A 25995-nucleotide genomic window follows, 5' to 3' on the forward strand; every position below is an offset into this window, starting at 1 on the left:
CTCTTTGACTGTAGTTACAGCTGGTCCTCACAGCCGATTGACCTGGGGGTCAATTCCTCCCAGTGATGCCAATAGCAACCAAGGCTCAACTACAGCCAGACAGTGCACACAGCCCACACAGGGGAGCACCTAGAAGGCCCAGCTCAGGTGACTGGGGAGGCTGAGCCACTGGACCCTACAGGACACCTACTACACAAAGTCATTCTACACATTCCAGGAGACATAGCAGCTCTACCTAATACATAGAAACAAACACCTGGAAGCAGCCAAAATGTGGAGGCAAAGAAACATGTCACAAAGGAAAGAACAGAAGAAATCTCCAGAAAAGGAACTAAATGAACTAGAACCAAGCAAGCTAACAGATGCAGAGTTCAGAATTTTGGTTATAAGGATGTTCAAGCATATAAGTAAGAGTATTACGAAAACAACTGGGACCATCGATAACATAAAGTACCAATTTGAAATGAAGGCTACACAAACTGAAATGAAGAATAATTTATAAGTAGTCAACAGTAGAGTAGAGGATGCTGAGAATCAAATCAGCAATTTGGAACATGAGGAAACAAAAAACACTCAACCAGAAGTGCAAAAAGAAAAAAGAATCCAGAAATATGAAGATAGTGTAAGGAGCCTCTGAGACAACTTCAAGTGGCCCAACATTCATATTATTGGGGTGCCAGAAGGGGAAGAAATAGAGAAAGAAAGTGAAAACCTATTTGAAAAAATAATGACAGAAAACTTTCCCTGGGGAAAAGAAATAGACTTACAAGTCCAGGAAACACAGAGGGTCCAAAACAAGAGGAACCCAAAGATGCCCACACCAAAACACATCATAATTAAAATGCCAAAGGTTAAAGACAAGGAGAGAATCTTAAAAGCAGCAAGAGAAAAGCAATTAGTTACCTACAAGGGAACACCCATATGACTGTCAGCTGATTTTTCAACAGAAACTTTGCAGCCAGAAGGGAGTGGCAAGAAATAGTCAAAGTGATGAAAAACATGGAACTACAGCCAAGATTGCTCTACCCAGCAAAGCTATCATTTAGAACTGAAGGTCAGATAAAGAGCTTCACAGATATGATAAAGCTAAAGGAGTTCATCACCACCAGACCAGCACTACAGGAAATGTTGAAGGGTCTTCTTTAAGAAGAAGCTAGTGAACAAAAGGATCTGATGAACTAAATAGATCCAGAGATATTGATGCATGCAACAGACAATCATTTTTCAGAGGGAAGAGGGAAGGGAGATGGAGGGTAGGAAGAGGTTAACCAAAGAAGTTATATGCATATGTGCATAACCCATGGACACAGACAATAATGGGGTGAATGCCTGGGGAGGGGGTGGGAGTGAGGTGGAGGGGGTCAATTGGGAGGGAAAACTGGACACCTGTAATACTTTCAAAAGTAAAGATAATTTTTTTTAAAAAATCAGCCATGAAAATTATTAATCTAAGAAAGCAGTTCTCAAATTTTGCTACGTATCACAGTCACTTGGGGAACGTTGTATAAATGGGAAGTTTCAAGCTCTATCCTACTTCAATGAACCACTGTGTAACTTAATAGTTCTTTAAGCAATTCTGATACCTAAGAAATCTTAGCTCTCTTCAAATCAGAAAAGTCCTGGTTTTTTAACAACCCATAGACTTTATGCTTGCAGTAATTTCCTGGGACTGAAAATAATATAACTCTCTTTTATGTTTCACATAACTGCTTCTTGCCTAGTATTAATACTCCATCTGAAAACTCTGCAATTTTAAATTTAGTATCATCAAATATATTATCAAATATATCTGTATATTGCAATAATCTTCTCAGCCTGGGTCATTCTTCTTCCTTTAAAGAATTTTGGCTTCTGGCACACACAAAAATTCTTGCCATGATTATGGGTGATTTTAATGCCCACATAGATTACCCTTTAATAAGTTGGTGTGATAGATTGTATTTTCCAAAGATGACCACAATAATATATTCCATCTTCCATGCTTTTCTACAGTGCAAACTTACCATTCCCACATTAACAGTTGGAGTCTAATTATACTTCTATTGAATCTGTGCTGGTCTTAGGAATTTCTTGACAAAGAGTTCAGTGGAAGTGACATAAAAATCTTTTCAGTTTCTGCCTAGGTCTCTTGGAAGGCTTGATCTTGGCATGCTCCCTGTTGAAACCCAGCTACTTCACTATGAGAATCCCAAGCAACATGGAGGAGCCATGTCTAAATATTCTGGTGAATGGCCCCAATTGAAATCCCAGCCAACAGTCAGCATCAACTGCCAGTTATATCTGTGAACCATAGTAAACATCCATTCCAGCTGAGACTTTAGATATCTGTAGCTTCAACTGACATCACACTGCAATGCATGAGAGACTGAGAGAGAGAACCACCGAACTGATTGAAACCAATCTATAGAACCATGTTAAGTAATAACAATTGACTGTTTAAAGCCAATAAAATTGGGGATGATTAGTTATAGCAATAGATAAATAATGCAGAAATTGGTAACAAGAAGTGGGGTGCTGGTGTAGTAAAAACCTGAAACATAATAACTTTGGAATAAGCAGCAGGCAGAATCTAAGGGGGACTTGAAGAGGTTGTTGATAAAGACTTGAAAGACAGTAAGGAAATTATCATTGGAGGCTGCAGAAAAATGTATGAGTACTATACAGTTGTAGAAACTTTGGCAATAACATAGCTTGCAGTAATATGAAAATGATACCTAATTAACTGATGTATTTGGACAAGGAGATTTTGAGGCAGAGTACTGAAAGTATCAACATTAATTTTACACCACATATAAGATACAGATAAAGAGATATGAGCTAAAATTAAATTATTTGGTGCTCAAGCAGAATTTAGAGTAAATACAAAGGAGCCATGGCTGGATGTGTTCAAAAAAAAAAAAAAAAGATGTCCCATAGCCTCTCCAAATGTCAAAGAAATAAGAGTAGAGAACTATTTGAGGGTATGCCTAATAAATCTTTTCAATTAGAAAAAGAAGCTTCTAAGAATCTTAAAGAAAATTTCCAGATAATCACAACTCCAGCCAAAATCAGACAGGGGGCAAATTGGAAGATATCTTTGGGTATACTTTTTATGTGATGAAGTAAACCCCAAAATATTTATATAAAACTCACAGTTTTTAAGATAAATGTACAGGTATAAGCACCATTAATTTGGACTAAAAGGAACAGAGTTAGTGCAAAATGAAAAGAGACTTTTGGATCTTCAACTTCATTAGGCAGGAAGCAGGCAGAGAAATGTATTCAGATGTAAACACAGATTGCTTCTCACTGAGAAACAAGTATGACATAGAGTATGGAGTCAATTGCTCAGAAGTTGTATCTAAGAGTCATAGAGAATCATTCCCAGGGAGCAGGATTGGGTTCTTATTGAGAAACTGGCCATACATCTCTGGCTGTATTTTAGAATCTTTAATGGACTAGTTAGCGAGGATAATATGACTCTCAATATTTCACAAATGAGTATCTTTGCAATTATTCTATCCCTGTGTCATTATTGCATGCAAACAGTTAATTTCTTTCTTATTTCTTTACTATACAGGTCTTCAAATGGAGAGAAACCACATTCAAGAAGCTGTATTCAAGGAACTGAACCCAGTGAGCCCTATTCACCCTTTGCCCTGATTTAGAAGCTGAGATCCTGGACTTTGAACTAAACACATAATGAGAATGAGACTTTAGGATCTTAGGGAAGAGGTGAATTTATTTTGCATATAGAAGGATAGATGCATTATTCTGGCCAGAGGGTGGAGTGTTTTCAGGTTTTATTTCCCAAAGATGACCAAAATAATATCTTGCATCCTATATATTTTTCTGCAATATGATCTTATCACTCCCACAGGAGGTGCCATCTAATTCTATTCCCTTTTGTCTGGACTGGCCTTAGCAACTTCCCTGAGAAAAAGAATGCAACAGATGACATATCAGGATATTTAAAACTAGATTATAAGGAGCTTATGTCTTCCTCATTGGTGTCTTTGGGCATTTGGGGGGTTTTTTTGGACACTCTACCTAGAACACAGCCACGATACTGTGAGATTCCCAGGCCACATGGAGAGTTCATGTGGTTGACTTCCTGTCTGAGCTCCTAGTTAATACCTAGAATGAGTTTTATCAATTAGTCAACCTTAGAGATGACTACATCTTCATCCCAAATCAATTGCAACAGCATAAGAGAGACTTCAAATGACAACTGCCCATCTGATCCCAGCAAATCTATAGAATCATAAAAGATAATCATAAAATGTTTTAAACCACTGCATTTTGGGGTAATTTTGTGATGCAATAGTCAATAACCAAAACTATTTGATTCTCTGTACTCTAAGTTTTTCTCCAAAGATCTTCACCATTATCAAATCTTCTTAATTCCTTAGACCTTAGAATTTGTATTGATAATAAACTAACCCTATTACTTTTTAACATTTCCTCATTTTTTTTATTTTTCCTCCTTACCAACATTAATTTTATGGTGCATTCTTAGAATTACTGTTTAATACAAATTTTCCCCTCTCCATTTCTCTCTCTCCTTTCTCCCTTGGTGACACAAACATAAATACACCATGTGTGTACACCCATGCACACTTTATTGTGCCTTTTCAGCAACTCTCTCTAAATCTAACTTTTCACTCATTTTTTCCTGTTGCCAGTGAATAAAACTTGGAAATGTGCTAACATCATATTTTAAAGTTAGGATTATCAAACTCAAGAACATGTTTAGTTAGATAGCATATAATTTGAGAATAAAAAGGGAAACTATTAGTAATTTTACTTAGACAACAAATATAAATTGGGACTTTTCCTGAGCAAATTGGGATATATAATCACCTACATTTTGTGTCTCATGGCAATTATATTACATTTCTCTTTCCATTTCATCTCACATCCTTTAGATGATTATTTTATACCTTCTTTTCTCTCCTCAAACCTGTAGTGCCTTCTTTCCTGTCATCATTCTCAGTCATAGGTGACCTTGCTTTTTCTTGCCTGGAGACACAGAGGCAAAAAGGAGAAAACTTCCACAGACATCCTCAATTATACCTATCCACCTATCTACATCCACACCTTCAAGTCTACTTTCCCTCTGGTTACTATGGATGCCAAGATCCAGCTCTTCACTTGACTCTAAACTCCATTGCCTAATGCCTACTTAAAGCAACCATCTCAACAACTACCTCTTCATTCTTTAATGATGAATTTTCTCTCTATATTGGATCTTTCTCCATCAATATAGAAAGTTAATAGCATTTCTCTAACCTTAAAATTAATTTTTTTGCCATGGTTCCTTTTAGTTTTTAGCCCTTTCTCTAGTTTCTTTTGCATCACAACTCCTGTGAAGAGTTGTCTGTATATACGAGTTCTAACTCTTCCCTCCCATTGTGTCTTTACCTCACTCCTACTTAAATATTACCACTGCACAAGTCTGTCCTTGTCAAGGTCAATAATGACTGCAATTGCTAAAAAGAGGGGTCTCAGTCTTCTTATTCATTGATTTATCATCAGTACTTTATATAGCTGACAATTTCCTCTTTTGTGAGCTACTTTCTTTATTTGGCTGCAGTGGTTTTTCCTCGGACCTCACAGCCATTCCTTACTTGTGTCTTTCACTAGCTTTTCCTTGTCATGTAATCTTATTGGGGATTAGTTTTTGGTGCTCTTTAAATATATTCACTCTTTTTTAAAAAAATCTCATTTAACCTCAGAGCTTTAATTATTAATCTGATAATGCTGATTAACGAATGTAGATCTCCCATGTGGACATTTTCTTTCAAGTTTTGACTCCCACCTTAAAGTCTTATTCACAATTTTTAACCCTTCTCCTGTCTTAAAAAATGCCCAGCCTTTAAGGGAAGACTGGTATGACTGATGTGTCTCCCCAGAGATCTTATTTAAAAATTCACCTCCACTTTTAGCACCTGAGACCATTGGTGCTCTGAGCCAATCACAGCCTCTCTGGGCCAAAAATCCTTAGGAGGGTGGAAATAAGTGGGAGCAAATCTCAGATCTAAGAATCAGGCTACTTGTGCTGGATCAAGTTTTTTCTAGTGCTGCTGACCACTGAGGCTGGGGTGAGTATTGAATAAATGAGATGAACAGGGAATTAGTGTTACAGATAGTTCTGAAAACCAGGAGCAGAGGTAAGAAAAGATCGAGAGAGATGATAATCACAGAAAGATTTTGATGTCGTTGGCTATTTTGGAGATCATCTCAGATTATCCCCAGCTCTCTAATAGAGGAGGTACAGTTCCTTGACTTCTTAAGGTACTTAGCTAACCTTATTGCATACCAACATTTATCATCAATATGTTCTTATTTTCTGTGCACCTAAGTACTTTCTGCTGCAGTTAGAGATTTTAGCCTCTTGCCACTTTCCTTATGGTTTCAAGACACACCAGTCAAATAGATAGCCAGGAGCAGCCTTCTTAAAAATATTGATGAGGTCAGAGTTTCTCGAGACTAGCTGCATCTTATTCTCACTTATACTGGTCAGGGCAGCCTGATGAGAGGAAAGCCACATAAATTTGTTAGAGAGTGACCTTGTTTTTGAGTACCTAGAACTTTCACAGAGCCCTTAGAAAGACTATGATTTTTAGTTTCCCTAGTGTCTGAGTGCAGCTTGAACCCTCCAAATCTAACTTCCTAATTTTCTCCTGTAATTTCATGAGTAGAAAACTCAGAAGCCTCCAAGTTCTGAATTCCTGCTACAGTATCCCCAGGTTCTGTTTATCTTTTTCAGGAAAAAATCATGTGACTGCCAACTGAACAGCCTAATCAATGTTTTTTCTTTAACAGAAATAAGATACACATTCCTTCATTCTTAGTGGCCACACAGACTCATGCCTGTGGCTTCTTTTATGGAGTCTCTATCTCTGAGTAGGTACTGACTTATGTAACATTTCTTCATAAGGTATATCAATGTAACATTTTAACACATATACTGGAGATTATTTGATTAATTATGTCTTCTCATTAGATGAGCTTAAAGTATCATGGAATATGCATGTTCTTACTCTTCAATATATAGAAAATATCCAGAAGAATGCCTGATACATAGTAGACTCTCAATAAAGTTTGTTTTTTTACGAAGTAACTAAATAAAAGAGCAGCATTACAAAGGATAATCGTGTTCATAAAATAAAGGCCTAAGATATTAAAGGAGAGCCATGATTGTTTGATGAGGATTGTGTTTACAGACATTGACTTAATGAAAGGAAAACATTCTCAGACTCAGAGGGTCTGACGTTGAGAATGGCTGCCTCAAAAACATACATACTCTCTGTCACTAGATTTGAACAAGCAACTGCCAGGTGTCCACTTTTCAAGATAACACATTTAGGAGTCAAACATCACATAATTATTGAACTATATATGCCTTGTAACTTATTTCCAAACTGTATGAAAATATTATATTCTATTGATTAATATATTGTTTAAAAATGTCAAGTATTTCCAAGATAGAAATAAAAAATATTTACACTTTTCCACTATGAACATTGATATGTTTACAATCAATCTTTTTTTTTCCTAACTTGATTTCTGAATTTTTAAGGATATACAAAATTATAATAGAATTGGCAAGAAACTACTGTTTAGTTTTAAAATTCAAACAAAATAATAATTTTATTAGTAATTAATATTTATAATAGTATTATTATCTATACAATTTATAGCTATAGTAACTGTTCACTTAAAGTAGTAAACTTGCAATATGAGAAATGAATACAGTATTGCAATTAATAAAATGATTTGGTATTTTAATAATGCAATTGTAGATGAATAGAGAACTGAAGAAAAATATTCTTTTTAATTATTATAGTATTTTTATACTATTTTAGGTGTTTCCATATCCTAAAATTCTTTTGAGATGAGAACAAGTGAATGAATTTAACATTGATGTCTCTTCTAAATACGAGGGTGTTTGAGTCACAAAGACTGAACTTCAATAAGGTAAGAATGATGATTTTGACTTCACTTACAGGAATCTCTCAAGGTAAAATGGCTCTAAGGAAAAATAATGTTTTCTCTCTTTTCTTCTTTCCTATTGGCATAATCTTTAATTCATGGACTCATCACTCCGAGAAACAGACTCTGATTAACTTCCCTCTGAGCCCCCAGTCTCTTTATTTCTTCTTCCCTTCCCATGGCATGCTTCATCTTGAAGATTTCCTGGAACACACACCTGTGTGGCTCGTGGCCTGGCCTGTCATATCAGGGCTCACACTTTAAAGTAGATAAAAGAGACTAAGGCAATTATGTTTTACAATTAAACTAATGCACGTGGCCAATCAAGAAAGCAGACAAAAATGTATTATATAGATTAGATTAGATTAGATTAGATTAGATTAGATTAGATTAGATTAGATTAGATTAGAAATGTATTAAAGAATTTATAAAGGAGCACCTCTTGGAGTATATGGAGTGAAAAAACATAATGGGCATGTAGGTCTTGTGAGAGGAGATCTTGTCTGATTGAAAGGAAGGCTCCCAAGAAGAATTACCATTTACACCCATGGCCATTTACCTAAATGTGTTAAAAATATTTTCAATTGCAGCATTCAATTCTTTATTCATTTACTTGTTAAATATTATTTATTGTCCTAATGCATAAAAGGCATTGATGCTGAATATTGAGAAATAAGTGAGATGCAGAAATTTCATAGTGTAATAAGCAAGAGACATACACATAATTATAAAACAAGTTTCTATTTCCTAAGGAGAGTATGCTGAAGATGCATAGTTCTCACACTACAGCAGAAGGGTTCTTAGAAGGGCTTCATAGGAGGCAGTTTACAGAGAGATATAGCCACTTGCAGCCATACTGACAGGAAGGAGCTGAAGGAATAAATCCCCAACCTTCCTCCAATCTCCTGTTGGTGTTTCCTATTGCCAAATCCAACCAGAAGTGAGAGAGTAGGGGAGTCTGTTGATGTAGGCCAGTGTCCCAGGGCCCAGAGCATAATGGAAAGTGTTGGAGTGTAGACCAGAGAAGGTTAATGCAAAATAGACTGCATTGTGTACACTGTGAAAGGTTATATTTGTATTTTAGCTGACTATATTCACATGCTAAAATATTTAGGCAGCAATATAGAGTGTCACTGGAAGGGGGAAACCCTGGAAGTGGACATATTAGTTACATAGCTATTTTATTTTATTTATTTATTTTACATAGCTATTTTAATAAACCAGGCAAAAAATAAGGAAAGGATGAATTAGAATAGAATTGCTGGGAATGAAAGGCAAGAAATTGAATGAGTACATAGGAAGAATAAGCGGCATTGAGATGACTTTCTTTCATTTTCTAACCACTTTTAGGAAGAGAAAGCCTTCTGTTCTCTGCATCATTATGATGTCTGCATCTGCCCCCAATGACACTGCCTTCCACCCTTCCACATTTATTCTACTTGGAATCCCTGGGATGCAAGACCAGCATGTTTGGGTTGCCATCCCCTTCTGCTCCCTGTATATCCTTGCTCTGGTTGGCAACAGTACCATCTTGTACATCATCATGACAGATAGAACTCTACATGAGCCAATGTACCTCTTCCTGTGCCTGCTTGCCATCACTGACTTGGTACTCTGTTCAACCACATTACCCAAAATGCTAACAATCTTCTGGTATAGGTCCCACATAATATCCTACTATGGCTGCCTCACCCAAATGTTTTTTGTTCATGCCGTCTTTGCCACAGAGTCAGCTGTTCTGCTGGCCATGGCTTTTGACCGCTATGTGGCTATCTGCCGCCCACTTCATTATACATCCATCCTCAATGCCGCGGTGATTGGGAAGATTGGTCTGGCCTGTGTGGTCCGTGGTCTTCTCTTTGTTTTCCCTTTTGTCATCCTCATTGAACGCTTACCCTTCTGTGGACATCACATCATCCCCCACACCTACTGTGAGCACATGGGCATTGCCAAGCTGGCCTGTGCCAGCATCAAGCCCAACACCATTTATGGTCTCACTGTGGCACTTTCAGTCACTGGCATGGATGTGATCCTCATCACCACCTCATACAGCTTGATCCTGCAGGCTGTGCTGCGTCTGCCCTCTAAGGATGCCCAATTCCGAGCATTTAGCACTTGTGGAGCCCACATTTGTGTAATTCTTGTCTTCTATATCCCTGCCTTTTTTTCCTTTTTTACCCACCGCTTTGGCCACCAAGTACCTCCTCATGTCCACATTATACTTGCAAATCTCTATCTTCTTGTGCCTCCCGTTCTCAACCCCCTGGTCTATGGCATTAACACCAAACAGATCCGCCTGAGAATATTTAGCTTTTTTATGTGGAGGAGGTAACTATCCTCTCTCCATACCCCAAAGACCAAGGGAAAAAAATTTAATTAATCTTCCACCTTCTCCAGCACCTCTTTTCCTTGGACTAGAGGTCGCTGCTTCTGCTAGTCCAAGCCAACCAGTATGTGTTTTCTGAGAGTTTTTGAAGTATTTAGAACAACTTATTTATACTTGACCAATAGTTTACAGGAATACCATTTTCCTGTAAACTATTATATGCCCTATAAATGGGCTTTTGGGTCTTGAATCTTCTTAAGGAAAGGTCAGGAGGCAATGTGGTACATTCGAAAGTAAGAGCCAAAAATATTTATTCTCTGATTGTACAGAAATCTCATGTGCTAGAAGTAGGGGAAGAGTGTTTATAAAATAACTATTTACTTATAACTTCAGGAAATTGAGAATCCATACATACACACACATACATTGATTGATTGATTGATTGATTGATTGATAGCACTTTGTTATACCAAGTGTATTTACAGTAAGACTGTCAACCCTAGACTAAAGATGGCTGTGAGACTCCATGATCCTCTGGATTTGGGTTTAGGTTTAAAATAGAGGAAGATGACTTCTGGGTGTCTTATTGTGAGAAGTGTGGAAGCACAAGTATCAATAGGAAAACCATAGCACAACTTTCTAAAGGAATGACTTCAATTTTTTTTTTTTAATATCTTTATTGATTTCAGAGCGAGGAAGGGAGAGGGATAGAGACAGTTGAAACATCAGTGATGAGAGAGTCGTCATTGATCAGCTGCCTCCTGCACGCCCCCGAATGGGGATTGAGCCTGCAACCCAGGCATATGCCCTGACCTGGAATCGAACCTCAATCTCCTGGATCCTAGATTCTTGTTCAACCACTGAGCCATGCCTGGCCGGGCCCTAAAGGAATAACTTCAAAGATGATCCTTTGTAGCTAATCACCTCATGACAAATGACCTTTGCATTTTTCCTGATATTCTAAAAGTAATAAGCCTTATATATAAATTATTTTTGGCCTACTATGGACTCAGTCTGACCTTTTGTTTACCTTATTTAGTTAACAGCCCTTTGGGTATATAAGAATTTCCCAAGCACAGCATTTCCGGATATTGTTATTTAGGGTATCCTAGGAAAGTCAGAGTTGACAAGTATCTTTCTCCAAACTACTGGCCTGCATGCTTTACAAGAACTGGGTTTTTTGTATGTTTTCTTGTTTGCTTTTGGATACCTTGAAAGAAATAAAAGCAAGTAACCAGTCTACCCACCTATACAATACATTAATCTTCAGAGTCAATACTTCATCGTAGGTTATTACCAAGCACTCTCAATCTTCTAAGGAATTCACTTCACTTTTCAACTTCAGGATTCAGACCTCTTTTTTTTTTCTTAGGTCTGAGATTCAGCCCACACAGAGTTGACTTAGTTTGCAATGTGTTGTCTGAAGAAAAAGGGTCATATTAACAGAGACCAAATTTTTTATTGTACTATTATAAAATACACATAACATAAATTGGCATTTCAACCCATTATATTGGCAACCATCACAACTATCTATTTACAAATCTTTCATCACCACCAATAGCAACTTTGAAACCATTAAGTTGTAACTCCCCATTCCTACCTCAATGCAGTCCTTGGAAATCCCTAATCTACTGTCTGAAGAGTGTAACCCTTTCCCAAGAACTTTAGAAACACGGATCATTTATTTATTCTTGTAGTTGAGCATTCATTCAAAACTATGTATTAAGGAACAGCTATATACCAGGTATATTAAGTGCATAAGGAACAGTGCCCAATCAGGAAACTCACAATCTAGGGAGAGAAGAAGTAAGGTAATTACAATAGAATGCGATATTTGTAGCAACAAAGAGTAAAAGGTATTATTGGAGCAAAGATAAAAAATGTTTATATTAAGAGACTTATTTTTTCTTACAGAGAAATAATCATTATTGTCTGATTTGTCTTGATTCTAGGCCCTCTTTCCATGAGCTGAGGCAAAGAGTTACAACCTGTCCATAATTTGAGAGTGTATTTTTGCTTGCTGCCTGTCATTTTCACCCTTCAGGACCACCTTGGGACAGATAGAAAAGATGACTGTGGCCAAGATTCCTGCACTATTAGAGCATGTTGTTATTTCTGCAGGGGAAGCTGTGTGGGTGTGTCCATAAGCAAGGTGTATCTGTACTTGCCCCTCTCTGGCCCTTTCTGCTGATGTATTGATTGTCCCAGGCCATTTATTCTGCCACTTACTTTCCTCTACCGTGGCTTCCCTCTTACTGACACTTAACTCTGAACAAAGTCCCTACAGGACTTGTCTGGGCAGAACTTGTACTACATCAGGATTTAGAATCTGGCTCTCTGAGTCCTGCTTCTGTTTAGTGTTTGCATAATTTTGTGACTGTTTTATTCTGTATTGTACATTATGAATAAACTTAGCAAAATACTCTTTGACAAACTTTAATAACTTGACTCCTCTGAACTAAAAAAGCAACATCTGGTCCCAGGAGTTGAGGAGACTCTGAGGTGTGAGAGGCTGTGGATGGGAGTGGGCCATGAATTGAAGTAAATGGGCTGGGAAATGTCAGGAGCAAAGCCATTGGCCTGGGCAAAAGGTTAGAGCCCAAAACTCAAAAAGAGGCTAGAGATAGACCGACCTTGAGGTTGCTAAGAACAACAGGGGTTATGCCTTATGCCTCCATGAACATGACTACTCCTTCCATGGAGTTAATCCATTCCTGGTTCTCACTTGGGAATGAGGGCCTCTGGAATACCCAAATTCCCAGGCCCTGAACAGTTTCCATAACCAGCTGTGACTTCACCGTCTCTCTCCTCAGGTTCCTCCAAGACTGTCAAAGTCTGAAACATTCCTAGATTCCTTAAAGTCCATCAGCCTTATCTCCTGGGAGCTCAGGGCAACCTCCAGGGTCAATATTACACATAATTGTAGACATGCCTTATATGTGTGTTTGGGGAAGGAGGATGTAGCAAAGAGCTAATTCTGGGCACCCTTGGGAGCCCTTATGTAGGTTACTTAAAGGGCTACACTATGGGTTCTGGGTGCCCAAAACTGAGAAAAGGAGAGATGCAAGGCCATGAGTGTGCTCTCCAAGAGCCACATGAATATTTACTAAGATCTACCTACACACATGTGGACACCTCTAAACACACATTTTTAAAATTTATCTTTATTGTTGAAAGTATTACAGATGTCCCACTTTTGAAGATGTCCAATACACACACTTTTGAGGGTGTCTGACACCAGCATCCCTCTCTCACATCACCTCACATTCAGGTAAGTGATTCTAAGTCAGGGCAGGCTTTGTATTCACATTCTGGTAGCCTATTCTCTGAGGTTCAGGAGCTCAAAACCCCACCACCTGCTTCATTTCAGCCATCAGTGCACAGTTCACATTAAAAAGGTCTTCACAAGTCCCTCATCTTCTCTGAATGTGTATTCTTTAATTTGTGGATGAACAATTTCTGTTATAAACTTTTAAGTTTTCTTATTTTTATAAAAACTCTTGTTGACCTTTTAGATCTTTGGCTGCTGAGAAGCATATGTAATATTTTGTCAATTTCTCTTTGTATTTTTGTCCATTTTTGTTTCACATACTTCAAGTTATATTCTTTAAGAAGATACACATTCATTTATTAATATATTTTATATATGTAATATTTATTTTGTTAATGAATAATGAATCAGTTTGTCCTTTATAAAACATTATCAAAATGCATTTTTTGAGATATTAATGCTGTAATATCACACTGTACTACCATGCTGCCGTGATCTCAGAATTATTTTTATGTATGTTAATATTCCAACTTTTGTTTTCCACTTTGAGAATCTTGACTTTTATTTAAACTGATGCTGATGCAGTTTTTTCATCGTTCCTCTCAGGTACGTCACCAGAGCTCCACCATGACTACTTGCAATGCCTCCCAGGGCCACCCTTCTTTCTTCATTCTCCAAGGCATTCCTGGGATGGAGAACAGACACAAATGGATATCTATCCCCTTCTCCTCCATGTACTTCCTCACCATCCTCGGGAACTGCACCATCCTCTTCACCATCTCCACGGAGCGCTCCCTGCACAAGCCTATGTTCCTGCTCCTCTCCATGTTGGCCCTCACAGACCTGGGCATGTCCACAACCACCATTCCCAAGGTGCTCTGCATCTTCTGGTTTGGCCTGAGCAAGATTAGCTATGAGGGTTGCCTGGTCCAGCTGTTCTTCATCCATTCCATCTCTGCCTTGCAGTCTGCCATCCTAATGACCATGGCCTTTGACCGCTATGTAGCCATCTGTGAGCCCCTGCGCTATGCCACCATCCTGTCCAATAGTCGCATTGGGTTCATTGGCCTGGTAAGTTTAGTGAGAGCCATCCTGTTCATTCTGCCCATGCCCATTCTCCTTCAGCAGATGCCCTTTCATGCCAATCGTGTCATCCCCACCACCTACTGTGAGCACATGGCTGTAGTGAAGATGGTATGTGTGGACACCACAGTCAATAGGATATATGGTCTGGTGGTGGCCTTGTTGGTTGTTGGGCTAGATATCTCAGCTATTGCCTCATCTTATGTGCTAATCATCCGGGCTGTAATGCGGCTGTCTTCTAAGGAAGCCCATCACAAAGCAGTCAACACCTGCACCACACACATCTGTGTCATGCTTATCTCTTACACTCCCTCGCTTTTCTCTTTCCTTACTCACCGCTTTGGTCGGGGGATTCCACCCCACATTCACACCATTCTTGGCAACCTCTACTTCCTTATACCTCCAATGCTCAATCCTATTATCTATGGAGTGAAAACCAAAGAGTTTCGGGAAAAAGTGACCAAACATGTGTGCTGGAGGAAAGAATCCATAACCATTGCCCATAGTCAGAAACCTGGCTGATCATCTAGCAGTGGTAGGTATGGCTAGTGATAGAAATTGTCATATTGGCAATCCTTTGAATACAGTGGTAAGACACAGGAGACCTACTTGTTCTCACTGATTCCAAAGCAAGGCATTTATCCCTTATGAAAGGAAAATAATGACATCTGCTTTCCATACCTGACATGGTAGTTGGGAAAAGTATATGTGTTAATGTATGCAAAGGCACGTTAAACAACAACACACACCAAACAATGTAAAATGGGGTAAAATGTTTTCTGATGGAGACAACACAAGAACAAACAATAAAACAATAACTTGCCCACCACTTTGCTAAGGCAAGTCCAGTTGTGTATCTATGTGAGTGTGTATTTGTATCTGTGTGTTTAAAAGGAGGTGAGAAGTGAAGATTATTTGTGGGGAGTGAGAAGGGATATGGAAAGTACAAAACTGTATCTAGACTCATTCTTTTATTATCCCTGCTGCCGAAACCTTACATTTGGGCAACATGACTTGTTGCTTCCTTTTGAAATGGAAAATATGGATGAGAATCATAATCTCCAATTCCCAGAGAAATTTCAGAAGAAAAAGAAAAATGGGAAGTTCCTAAAGTTATAAGGTTGATATGCATTTTAAATAATTTCACACTTGTGAAAACTCCTAGGGCCAACTGTCCTGCTTGTCTCAGCTAATTCCAGTGTCTGAGAAGAATCGCTTACAGAGACAATTCTGAGAATGTTCTGTTAGTGGTTATAGTTATCACAGCCAGTTTTATATTGGAAATCTTTGGCTATAGACCTCTGCAAGGCAGTTTCCCTGGGAGCCCAGAAAGAAGTGGTGAGTAAGTACTTGGAACAGCTTGTGGAACTCAAATCTTGTGCCCAGATATGGGAATTCATTAAATTCAGAGGATATTGTTTATCACTTCTTGACATTGATTAGAGATATAGTGGTCAATATTTTAAGAGGCATGAGCTTTGAAAACAGAAAGATTCTCTGGTTATTCATCAAACTACAGAACTAATGTATGAAGGGAGAATTTAGTGAAAAAGGTACCTATACTTAAGGCCACATAACCACTATTTAAAGAATACTTAAAAGATTTAAACTACAGTAAATTAAAAAAAAAAAAAACTTCTCCAGAATGTGATACCTCATATGATAAATTATAAGAAAGGCTCAAGTCCACCGAATAATTCAATAGCAAGCACTGAGGAAGCTGGGATATATCAGAAGTTGAAATAATGAGCACAACTTTCAGAAAAAGAAAAAACTCAGGACTGTATAGGGAACACCTTTTCTGTAAATGGAGGACCATAAAAAACCTTGCAGAAGCTGTGATGGTTGAGGGACACAGTGCTGCCTATCTGAAATGAATACCAAGCGTAGATACTTAAACCACCACAAACATATAACAACAGAAAAATCATTCAGCAACATGTTTAATGATTAATCATTTAATTGACAAGATAAATATCAGATTGTGAAAGGGCCTGAGGCAACATTAGCCCTATGAGCTGTGATTGCACAAACTTACTTTTGGCCGAGATTTTAGAATGATTTTTTTTTTTCATCTGATTTGAATGGCATTGAGATACAGAAGCAGAGTTCACATGTTATAAAATATTATCCACCTTTAATAATTATTTTGTTTTCCTTTTATCTCTGGCAAAATAGTTTGCAAAAATGATTTATTTATACCTGAACACAATACGAATTGTGGCAATTATGCTGGGAAAGCTTGAAGCAGCAATTATTCCTGGGAAAACTGAGGGAACTAAAGAAAACCAGAGAGAAAACAAGAAGAAAGCCTGACTGTGCCTGTCCTTTCTGGCTTGGACTCTTTTTCCTTCTTCAAAAGTGTTATTAATCTATGGTTGATTGTTTCTACTGTGGGATGAGCTTGATTCCTCTCCTGTGGGCTTGTTGAAAATGTGACAGATGACATAAATATTACAGATGTCCCATTTTTTCTCCATTGACCCCTTCTACCCCATATCCACCCCCACCCAGGCCTTCACCACACTATTGTCTGTGTCCATGGTTTATGCATTTATGCATATAAATTCTTTGGTTAATCTCTCCCCCACCCACCTACCCACCTCCACCTTCCTTCTGAGATTCTTCAGTCTGTTCCATGCTTCTATGTCACCGGATGTATTTTGTTCATCAGTTTATTTTGTTCTTTAGATTCCACATATAAGTGTCTTAGATATAGAGTGATTTGATTTTAGCAGAGTTATGCACAAAATATTGATTTCAAACTCATTAGTTTGGTTTCTTTTTTTTATGTTTTGTTTTCACTTCTGCTTTGTTAATTATAATGTGACTATTTAGACTGTTCCATGAAGCAAAAATATGTCCAAATAGGGGAAAGATACACAAAACCAGAAACAACTGGATTTAAAAATACTGAGATTTCCAAACCATATTTTTCTCTCTTTATAGTTCCTTGGATTTAGATATGTCATTAGTATTTTGTAAATCACTTTATCACTATAAAATGGACATACTAACTGACCTTATATATTTTAATAAAAATTAAAACACATTTCTGAATACTTCACAAATTTTCAATTCCTTACGTAAAGGACTTTGATTTTTTTAAAAGACTTTTATTTTAAACGGACTTCTTTTTCATATATTTCTAAACCTGATCTGTTACCTAAAAAGACTTCATGATTAAAAACCTCGACTCTGAGTCTTGAATTTGGTCTATAAGAAAACGAGCCCATTAACAAAGCCAAACTTGAAGACCAGCTTCCACGACTTGCAAGATGGAGGAGAAAAAGCAAGATCTTGATTCCTATAAAGTTGTTTTCCTTAATTACGTCACAGGGATAATCATATGACCTGCCTAATGGGGGTTTAGTGTTTAACTGAATTAACATATGGAATGTGCCACCACAATTCCAGTTTCAAAATATATATTCTATAAATGTTAGTGGTAGGATGAGAACAACGAATGATGATGAACTCCTACCACTTCAATACCAAGAACCTAGCTAACTCCTTTAAAATACTGCCATCGATAGTCTTAAGAAAGTAAACTTGAATGTTTTTCCTCTTAGTGAAGGATGTTCCAGAATCTCAGAGCTTTCACCATCTCCATGTTCCAGATTTCTGAGTTCACTCTGTTGGGATTCCCAGGCATTCTTCGCTGGCAATGCTGGCTCTCTCTGCCCCTGGCTCTGCTGTACCTCTTAGGTCTCAGTAACAACACCCTTATTGTGATCATCATCAAGCAAGAGATAACACTGAACCAGCCTATGTACCACTTCCTGGGCGTCCTGGCTGTGGTGATCTGGGCCTGGCTACCACTGTCATGCCCAAGATATTGGCCATCTTATTGTTCCATGCTAAGGCCATCAGTCTCCCCAAGTGCTTTCTGAAGATGTATGTCATACAATGTTTTATGGCCATGGAGTCAGGTATCTTTGCCTGTATAGCAATAGATAGATATGTAGCCATTTGTCCACCACTATGTTATCCATCAATAATTACTGAATCTTTTGTGGTCAAAGTAACTGTGTCCATGGTACTCAGAAACATCATAACTACTATCCCAGGGCCTATATTGGCTGCTCAGAGACACTACTGATGGCAGAAAAAAACAGAACATTGTCTGAGCTCTGACATCAGTGTCACTAGTCTATCCTATGATAATAAGACAATCAACAACATCTACCAGCTTCTTCTCACCTGGACACTCATGGTGTGTATCTGGGTTTGATTATTTTGTCATATGCTTTGCCACTTCACTGGTTGCTGAAGCTGAACTCAGTAGAAGCTACATCCAAGGCCCTAAGTATCTGCACAGCCCAACTCATCCTAATCTTACTCGTCTGTGCAGCTGTACTTTTATTTCCATCGCCCATAGTGCAGCAATGACAGTTCACATTTTTCCAGTACAAACCATGTCATTTCTCCTGCTCTCAACCCCATGGTGTATGCACTCAAGAACAAGGAGCTCAGCCTGGCCAGTGTGGCTCAGAGGCTGAGCATTGACCATGATCCAGGAGATTGCTGTTCAATTCCTGGTCAGGGCACATGCCTGGGTTACAGGCACAGTTCCCAGTGAGGGTCATGCAGAAGGCAGCAGATCAATAACTCTCTCTTCATTGATGTTTCTATCTCTCTCTCCCTCTCCTTTCCTCTCTCTAAAATCAATAAAGACATATTTAAAAAAAAAAAAAAAAAAGGACATGGAGCTCAAGCAGGGTTTATATAAGGTTCTTAAGCCACACGTCAATAGCAACTAACATGGAGAAGTTGTTCACTTATGTACTTTCTTCACATATTTATCTACTATATCCTTCAGATGTTGAAAATGGCAGAACAAAGGAGCATATAGACAGTGGCAGCTTTTCAGGTAGTATAATGAATCAGTGGCTATAAATGAAACACAAAAAGAAAAGTGATTAAATTAATATTTAAAATATATAGCAAACATTATGAATGAAAAATATTCAGAACTGTTATTTTCATGTCTCCAGTACCATGACTGCACAATCCTTAAAAGATCCTCGATGATCATAACCAAAATACCTTGGTCATGCTCAGGAATAAATTTCTTGTCATTTTTTAAGGCTATTATTCTTCTATCCCAGACTGCTCATTTTTTTCCATGGAGGTTTTATCTACTTAAAGTCATCCTCCTTATTCAATCCAACATTATTTGGGGCTTTCTCTAAGTCATCTTAGAGCCAATTCAAATCTGTTTTTTATTTACTATATTTTGTTTATTTACCCGGACACAGATTTAACATTGAATTGACATAGATTGCTGTGGATACTTTGTCAACTAAATTGGAAAAAATAGGAATTGGTGGAAATAGGTTCTAAATGAAATGTGAGCAATAAAATGTAATCTATAAAAACTCACAAACAGAAATGAATACTATTTTTTCTTAAATATTGCTACAATTGGGATTCAATTTTTTCTTCACCCATTTTGGCTACAAAAAGTAAGAATTGTAAATTAGTTTTATAAAAGTTTCATCAAAACAAGTTGTTCTGGGGAGGTCCAACATCCCTGACACCAAGATGAGAGCTGCGTTATTTTGCGTTACTCATAGCCCATGCGTCACATGGTTATAATTGATGACATCCCCAATAGCCCCGCTATAATAAAAATAATTGTCACTGTTTGTTTTATATGGTGTCCTTTGTAAGACCAAGGAAATAACCAAAATAAGAACATTCAGTAAAAGCAGTTTTGTAAGGGTAAAATATTATTGTGGTCCTGGTATAAAGTTCTCTAATCTTCTTCCTGGGAGTGTAAAGGTGACAATATATAGATAAATGCGGGGATTGGCTTTTCTTCAGTCAATCCTTTATTAATATCCTATCTACCTGGAAATTTTTTATATATTCAAGGTTATCGATATTAGTAGGAATTAGGGATACAGCTAGCATAATGTGTTGCTATTTAAGAGATAGTTCATATTTTTGTTAATCAACTAGTTAACGCAGGTACAGGCTTGCCCTAAAACCAGTCAAATATCTTTGTTTGCATTTTTAGAGCGCCTTCTTAATTCTTACAATAGTTGTCAATAGCATTTTATTGTAAAAACAGATACATAGCATAAGTTCTAAATGAGTACTTTTGACTCTGGTGCATGTCAAGGTCCGCTTCGGCCTATGCCCTGCCTGGGGCCGCTTGGTTTGAGTTACAAAGTATCCCTCAGATGGTTGCTGTTTGTGCTGGACTTGGAGGTGCCTGGGAGGGGCTACGCAGTGACCTGAGGCCGGCTGCCACTAGTGCCCCACTTGGATCTGCTTAGCAAGAGGCATAGGTAACGCTCAGGCCAGGTAATGCTTGTTTGGAGTTTATGAACCTATGACAAATTTTAAGAAAGATGGGCAGCATGAGCCAAGACAAGCAGCTTGTGTAGGAAACCACTGGAAGCAGCTTGGGCAGGCCCACAGGGTGGGGCCTCAAGGGGTCACCGGGGCAGAGTGAACTGTGCTGGCGAGGTTGATGGACGCAGCCGGCCTGCAGACGTAGGCCGTCAGGGGCGTGGTCAACAAAGGCACAATGGCTATGTCGGCACTTCTGTCTGGGAGAACGTTGCCCCTCCAGCCTTCACCCTGAAGCCAGGCAATTTAGTTCCTTCTTGCATTTCCCTGGCACCTTTCAAGCTGCTGCCCCAACACTAGAGCTCAGAGTGAGTAAATCCGCGTAAATCTGAGCATGGGCCCTTTAAGAGAAATACCTGGGTCTCAGCAGCTTTCTGTCTCACTCAGCACAACCTTCACTGTTTTTCACAGCCAAAAGCTATGGGGACTTCTCCTCCTGACACTGGAATCCTGGTCTGGAAGCCTGGTGCGGGACTGGGACCCCGTGCTCCTCAGGGTGGCACCTCCTCAGCTAAGATATCCCTCCTGATTTTTAATTGCCACACGTGGATAAGGGATCGTACCTTTTCTCATCTCCATCCCTCCTACCAGTCCCACCATGGCTTCTTCTGTAGTTATAGGACTTCTGTTCAGCTAAACTTTAGATAGTTCTCAATGATTGTTGTTTTATGGTTTAATTGTAATTTTGATGTGGTCAAGGGAGGAAGCGAACACAGCATTTACCTACTCTGCCATTTTGACCAGAATCCTGCCTGTTCAAATTCTTGATGAGACTCCAAAGTGTTTATTCATTGATTTAAAAATAGCTATAATAAATCTACTATGTTACCATAAAACATATTTTTGTGACTTTATAGATTCCCCAAATGGTCTTGAGGCCCCCAGGAGTACATGAACAACACCTCAAGTGTTGCATTAGATGTTCCAGAGGTAAAAGTGGAGGAAACTAGACACAGATCACTGATGATCAGTGATCCAGTAAAGAGATATTTTTGAACTGAGAGATTATAGTGGAGACGCTATATCCAAGACATCTTCACACACCTGGTAGTTGTAAAAACTATTTCTGTAAGTGTCCATGGGTATTCTTGATAAGTAATTTTATATAATAAAGAAAAAACTCTGTTATCAATAAGTAACTGAAGAAAAATAAATCAATATTCAGAAACAGTAAAGTTCTTTTGAGTCAAATATTGCCTTTATTGTTTTTGAGGACTAACCTATATATTATACATTTTCTTTATTTCTTGAGTAAAGTAGTCTGCGCAGCTTTTTATACAACATGATTTCTTCTAAGTTCCATTCTCTTTTAAAATTAATAACTGCCATTTTTACTTATATATTGTCAGCATAATTTATAAGCTGAATTTTAGCTTCAAAGACTGCCCAGGCTGGAATGTCCTACATGAGAAGCTATTTCATTTTATATCTATAAGGAAGCTTACAAAATAGATGAGACATTTAAGGACTCTCTCAAAAGTTCAATAAAATATCTTATATGAATACATTAGTATTAAGCTGTAGTGAGCCCATATCAATGACCTGATTAAACTGGTGATGGAGAAAAAATAAGGGAAAGTCGCCAGTATATAAATCCAGAAATAGCTATAAATTTCCCCACTACAGTTGCAGAAAACATACATCTGAGATAGATCACAGGAAATATATGATACCACACATGAGTAAATGTGTGATGTCATTCATGAGTTTCTTTTTTGTTGTTTTTCATTCATTTTTCTTCTATCTAATTTCAGTTGTCCTGAATACTTGCACCTTTCTCACCCTGGAAGAGCTTTACGACACTGTCACGGATCTGTTTTGTCTTTATCCCATAAACAATGGGGTTCAGAGTTGGAGGAAGAAGAAGATAAAGATTAGCCACAATAATGTGAAGAGAAGGGGGAATAGTGTGTCCTCCAAAACGGTGGGTAAAGTGTGGGGAGCCGGCTGGCACCCCCCTGGGGGAAGCTGCCTGGGCAAAGGCGCTGCCCTGGGAAAATACCAGGGGCCCTCCGGCCCTAGTGCAACCATGGGAGAAATCTCTGGTGCATTGACCCGAAGGGTGGGCCGGAGGAGCTAGCGCTTGCCCCCCTGCCTCTCCAGAACAATATAGCTTAAGGCAAAGATTAACTGTGCATGCATGAGGAAGTACCTTTGTACAGGAAGCTTGGCAGAGTCTAAAGGGCAGTACGTCCTAGTCCACAAGAATGTACGCATGAGAACAAGGAACTAGGTGGGGAACACACATGGGACAAAGGTTACTGATTAAACCGCGGCGTACTGAATGTGCTATAAAAATAAGTGGAGAAATAAACTCGGGGCTCAGCCACAAGCTGTAGCCCTCCCGATCCCATCCTTTCTCTTGTCTCTTCTTTCCAATCCTCACCCCCTCAATCAGGTTCCCGTTCGATTGCCGGCAGGCTCCGGCAGTAAAGAAAGTGAAGAATGCTGGAACATAGGTGATGATAATGGCAGATATATGGGCAGTACAGGTGCTGAAGGCCTTCTGCTGAGCATCTGCTGATGAAAGGCTGACCACTGCCCGGAGGATCATGGTGTAAGACACAGATATACAGCAGATGTCAAATACTCCAATCAGGAGGGCAACCATCAGACCATAAATGACATTGACCTTGATGCTGGCACAGGATAACTTCACTACTGACATGTGGTCGCAATATGTATGGGAGATAATGTTGCTTTGGCAGAAGGGCAAACGCTTGACCAAGAATGGAAAAGGAATCATTAGCAGCACACCCCTCAAGAAGGTGGCAAGCCCAGCCTTGACAATGATAGGGTTGGTGAGTATGGTAGCATAATGCAATGGGTAGCAAATAGCCACGTAGCGGTCCAGGGCCATGAGCAGGAGCACACCAGACTCCACACCTGTGAACCCATGGACAAAGAACATCTGAACTAAGCAAGAATTGAAGTTAATTTCCTTGAGATTAAACCAGAAGATGCAGAGTGCATTGGGTAGAGTGGTGGTGCAGGTAGAGAGGTCAATGAGGGAGAGCATGGCCAGAAAGAAATACATTGGACGATGTAAGGACTCCTCGTGGTGAATGAGGTACACAAGGCCAAGGTTTCCCACAAGGGAAATGATATACATTGTGCAGAATGGGAGGGAGATCCATACATGTACTCTTTCCAGACCAGGAATTCCATTAAGAATAAAAGATTTTGGAGCCACATATGAATTGTTGGAAGCCAGCATAACTAATTCAATAGATGAATGCTAGCTTTCCAGAAGTCTTTATTCTGAGAAGAAATTAATAAGAAATTTAATTCAAATCATCCTTGAGAATGCAAACAAATTTGGGATAAAATTACATTTATAATGGTACTAACAATTTTGAATAATAGTGACTAAGAAAACACAAATTATTGAATAATACTATATTACACATAATATTTTAAAAGTTTTATAAACAGTCTAAATGTAATTTTTAAAGTCATGATTACAGAGTTGTAATTGTTTGTTATCATCAAATAGAAAAAGAAACTGAGGCACAGAGATATCCAATAATTTTGAATGGTACAAAATTAGATTCGGGGACAGAAATGATATTCTTATATGACTCTAACATTCATGCAATGTCTCTACTCTAGATCTTAGCTTAACAGAGGATATTGCTTATGATAGCAAGTTATAATTGTGTGAAGGATGGCCTGAAATTTGTTTATGACATTTTGTGTGGCAATGTGTAATGAGGAGATTATAGTTACTTATACCAAATAAGATCGTGTTCAAATTTCAGCTCTTTCTTACCAATTGTATGACTTTATTTTTGAAGCCTCAGTCACTCACATATAATGTAAAGCTAATGATAAGCACCTGAAAGAGTTCTGAAAAATAATCAGGAGTTGATGTTACACCCAGTTTAGTATCCTGGTGAACTGGATATACTAACTCAAAATGCAAGTGTAGATGCTATATGAATATGAGATGCACAAACAGTGGCCAAGAAGTTCAATCTAACTTGAATGTCCCATGAAAGAGAAAAAATAAGAAATCTCCCTTTCTCAAATACCCTGTAATCAGCCAAAGTCAATGAGGTCATATATCTTCTTTCCATGTCTTTTGTCTTTACACAATTTGGGAGAAGCATATTCTGTTGTTTTTTGGATAATAGCGCCATCATCTACCACATGATTTACCAGCATATTTGTGATAATCTCAGGTATTCCTCTACCTCATCTTGGTTATAATTTCTTTATAGGTTAAAGTGTCTTGGTTCTTAACTTAACCAGGTCACCTCAGCATGTCTATTATCTGTACTCTGCTCTCAGATAAGAAAAAATGTCTATTTTTAATCCAGAAATACTTCTAATTCAGGCCTTCCTTTCTATCACCACTTTATTGTCTTTTAAAGACCACCTAGCTACATCCATCTATTTATTTGCTTTGCCTCTTTTTAAATCAGTTTTGTCTTATAGCATCATTTTGAAGACATTTTAATCCACTACTTAATAATCTTCAATGTCTTTCTATAATTCTTGGCATGGCATTCAATAAAGAAAAATTTAGTCTGCCCAGCAAGGCTGCCCGACCTGGCCTGGAGCATGGACCTATGATCCAGGAGATCAAGGTTCAGTTCCTGGTCAGGCTCCATCCCCAATAGGGGGCCTGCAGGAGGCAGCTGATCAATGACTCTCTCATCATTGATGTTTCTATCTCTCTCTCTCCTTCTCCCTTCCTCTCTCTGAAATCAATAAAGATACATTTTTTTAAAAATTTAATCTTATCTAAATTCTTTCTCATTTCATTTTTTCCATTTCCTGAGCATCCAAAACTTCCTGCTTTGAATGATAAACTGCATCCTAGCATTCCATGCTTAAATTTTGCTGGACTATTTGCCAATACCCAAATATTACATATACTTTAATACTACATTGGCTTTGCTCAATTTATTTCCCCTATTTGAAAGTCACGCTGTCATATACTCATCATGATAAGTCTTTGACCTCC

General features: G+C 38.3%; 3 protein-coding genes and 1 pseudogene across 3 annotated transcripts; 3 read left to right on the plus strand and 1 right to left on the minus strand.

Moving 5' to 3' along the window:
• Window positions 1–9295: 9295 nt before the first annotated feature.
• LOC107540466 (olfactory receptor 52D1-like) lies at window positions 9296–10309 on the plus strand. Its single transcript, XM_016217240.2, has one exon. It carries the CDS (start codon window positions 9296–9298, stop codon window positions 10307–10309), a length of 1014 nt encoding a protein of 337 aa, XP_016072726.2.
• A 3895-nt stretch (window positions 10310–14204) lies between these two features.
• On the plus strand, window positions 14205–15182 carry LOC107540467 (olfactory receptor 52E4-like). Its single transcript, XM_016217241.2, has one exon. The coding sequence runs from the start codon at window positions 14205–14207 to the stop codon at window positions 15180–15182; it is 978 nt and encodes a 325-aa protein (XP_016072727.2).
• Window positions 15183–18238: 3056 nt separating this feature from the next.
• LOC107540468 (olfactory receptor 56B2-like) lies at window positions 18239–21463 on the plus strand (annotated as a pseudogene).
• A 1310-nt stretch (window positions 21464–22773) lies between these two features.
• LOC148091986 (olfactory receptor 52N5) lies at window positions 22774–24240 on the minus strand. The gene is made up of 2 exons (XM_087822231.1): window positions 23459–24240; window positions 22774–22957 (listed from the first exon to the last, which is right to left on the minus strand). The coding sequence occupies exons 1-2, from the start codon at window positions 24238–24240 to the stop codon at window positions 22774–22776; spliced, it is 966 nt and encodes a 321-aa protein (XP_087678357.1).
• Window positions 24241–25995: the final 1755 nt, after the last annotated feature.

Source organism: Miniopterus natalensis, chromosome 11 (assembly GCF_054644295.1).
Source record: "Miniopterus natalensis isolate mMinNat1 chromosome 11, mMinNat1.hap1, whole genome shotgun sequence".
Lineage (NCBI taxonomy): Eukaryota > Metazoa > Chordata > Mammalia > Chiroptera > Miniopteridae > Miniopterus > Miniopterus natalensis.

Excerpts from the sequence above, each read along its gene's own strand:
- LOC107540466 (XM_016217240.2), top strand. The coding sequence starts at position 9,296 with ATGACTTTCTTTCATTTTCTAACCACTTTTAGGAAGAGAAAGCCTTCT.
- LOC107540467 (XM_016217241.2), top strand. The coding sequence starts at position 14,205 with ATGACTACTTGCAATGCCTCCCAGGGCCACCCTTCTTTCTTCATTCTC.
- LOC148091986 (XM_087822231.1), bottom strand. The coding sequence starts at position 24,240 with ATGCTGGCTTCCAACAATTCATATGTGGCTCCAAAATCTTTTATTCTT. Across the intron at positions 22,958-23,458 it reads GTTCCAGCATTCTTCACTTT|CTTTACCCACCGTTTTGGAG; the intron begins CTTTACTGCCGG and ends CGGCTCCCCACA.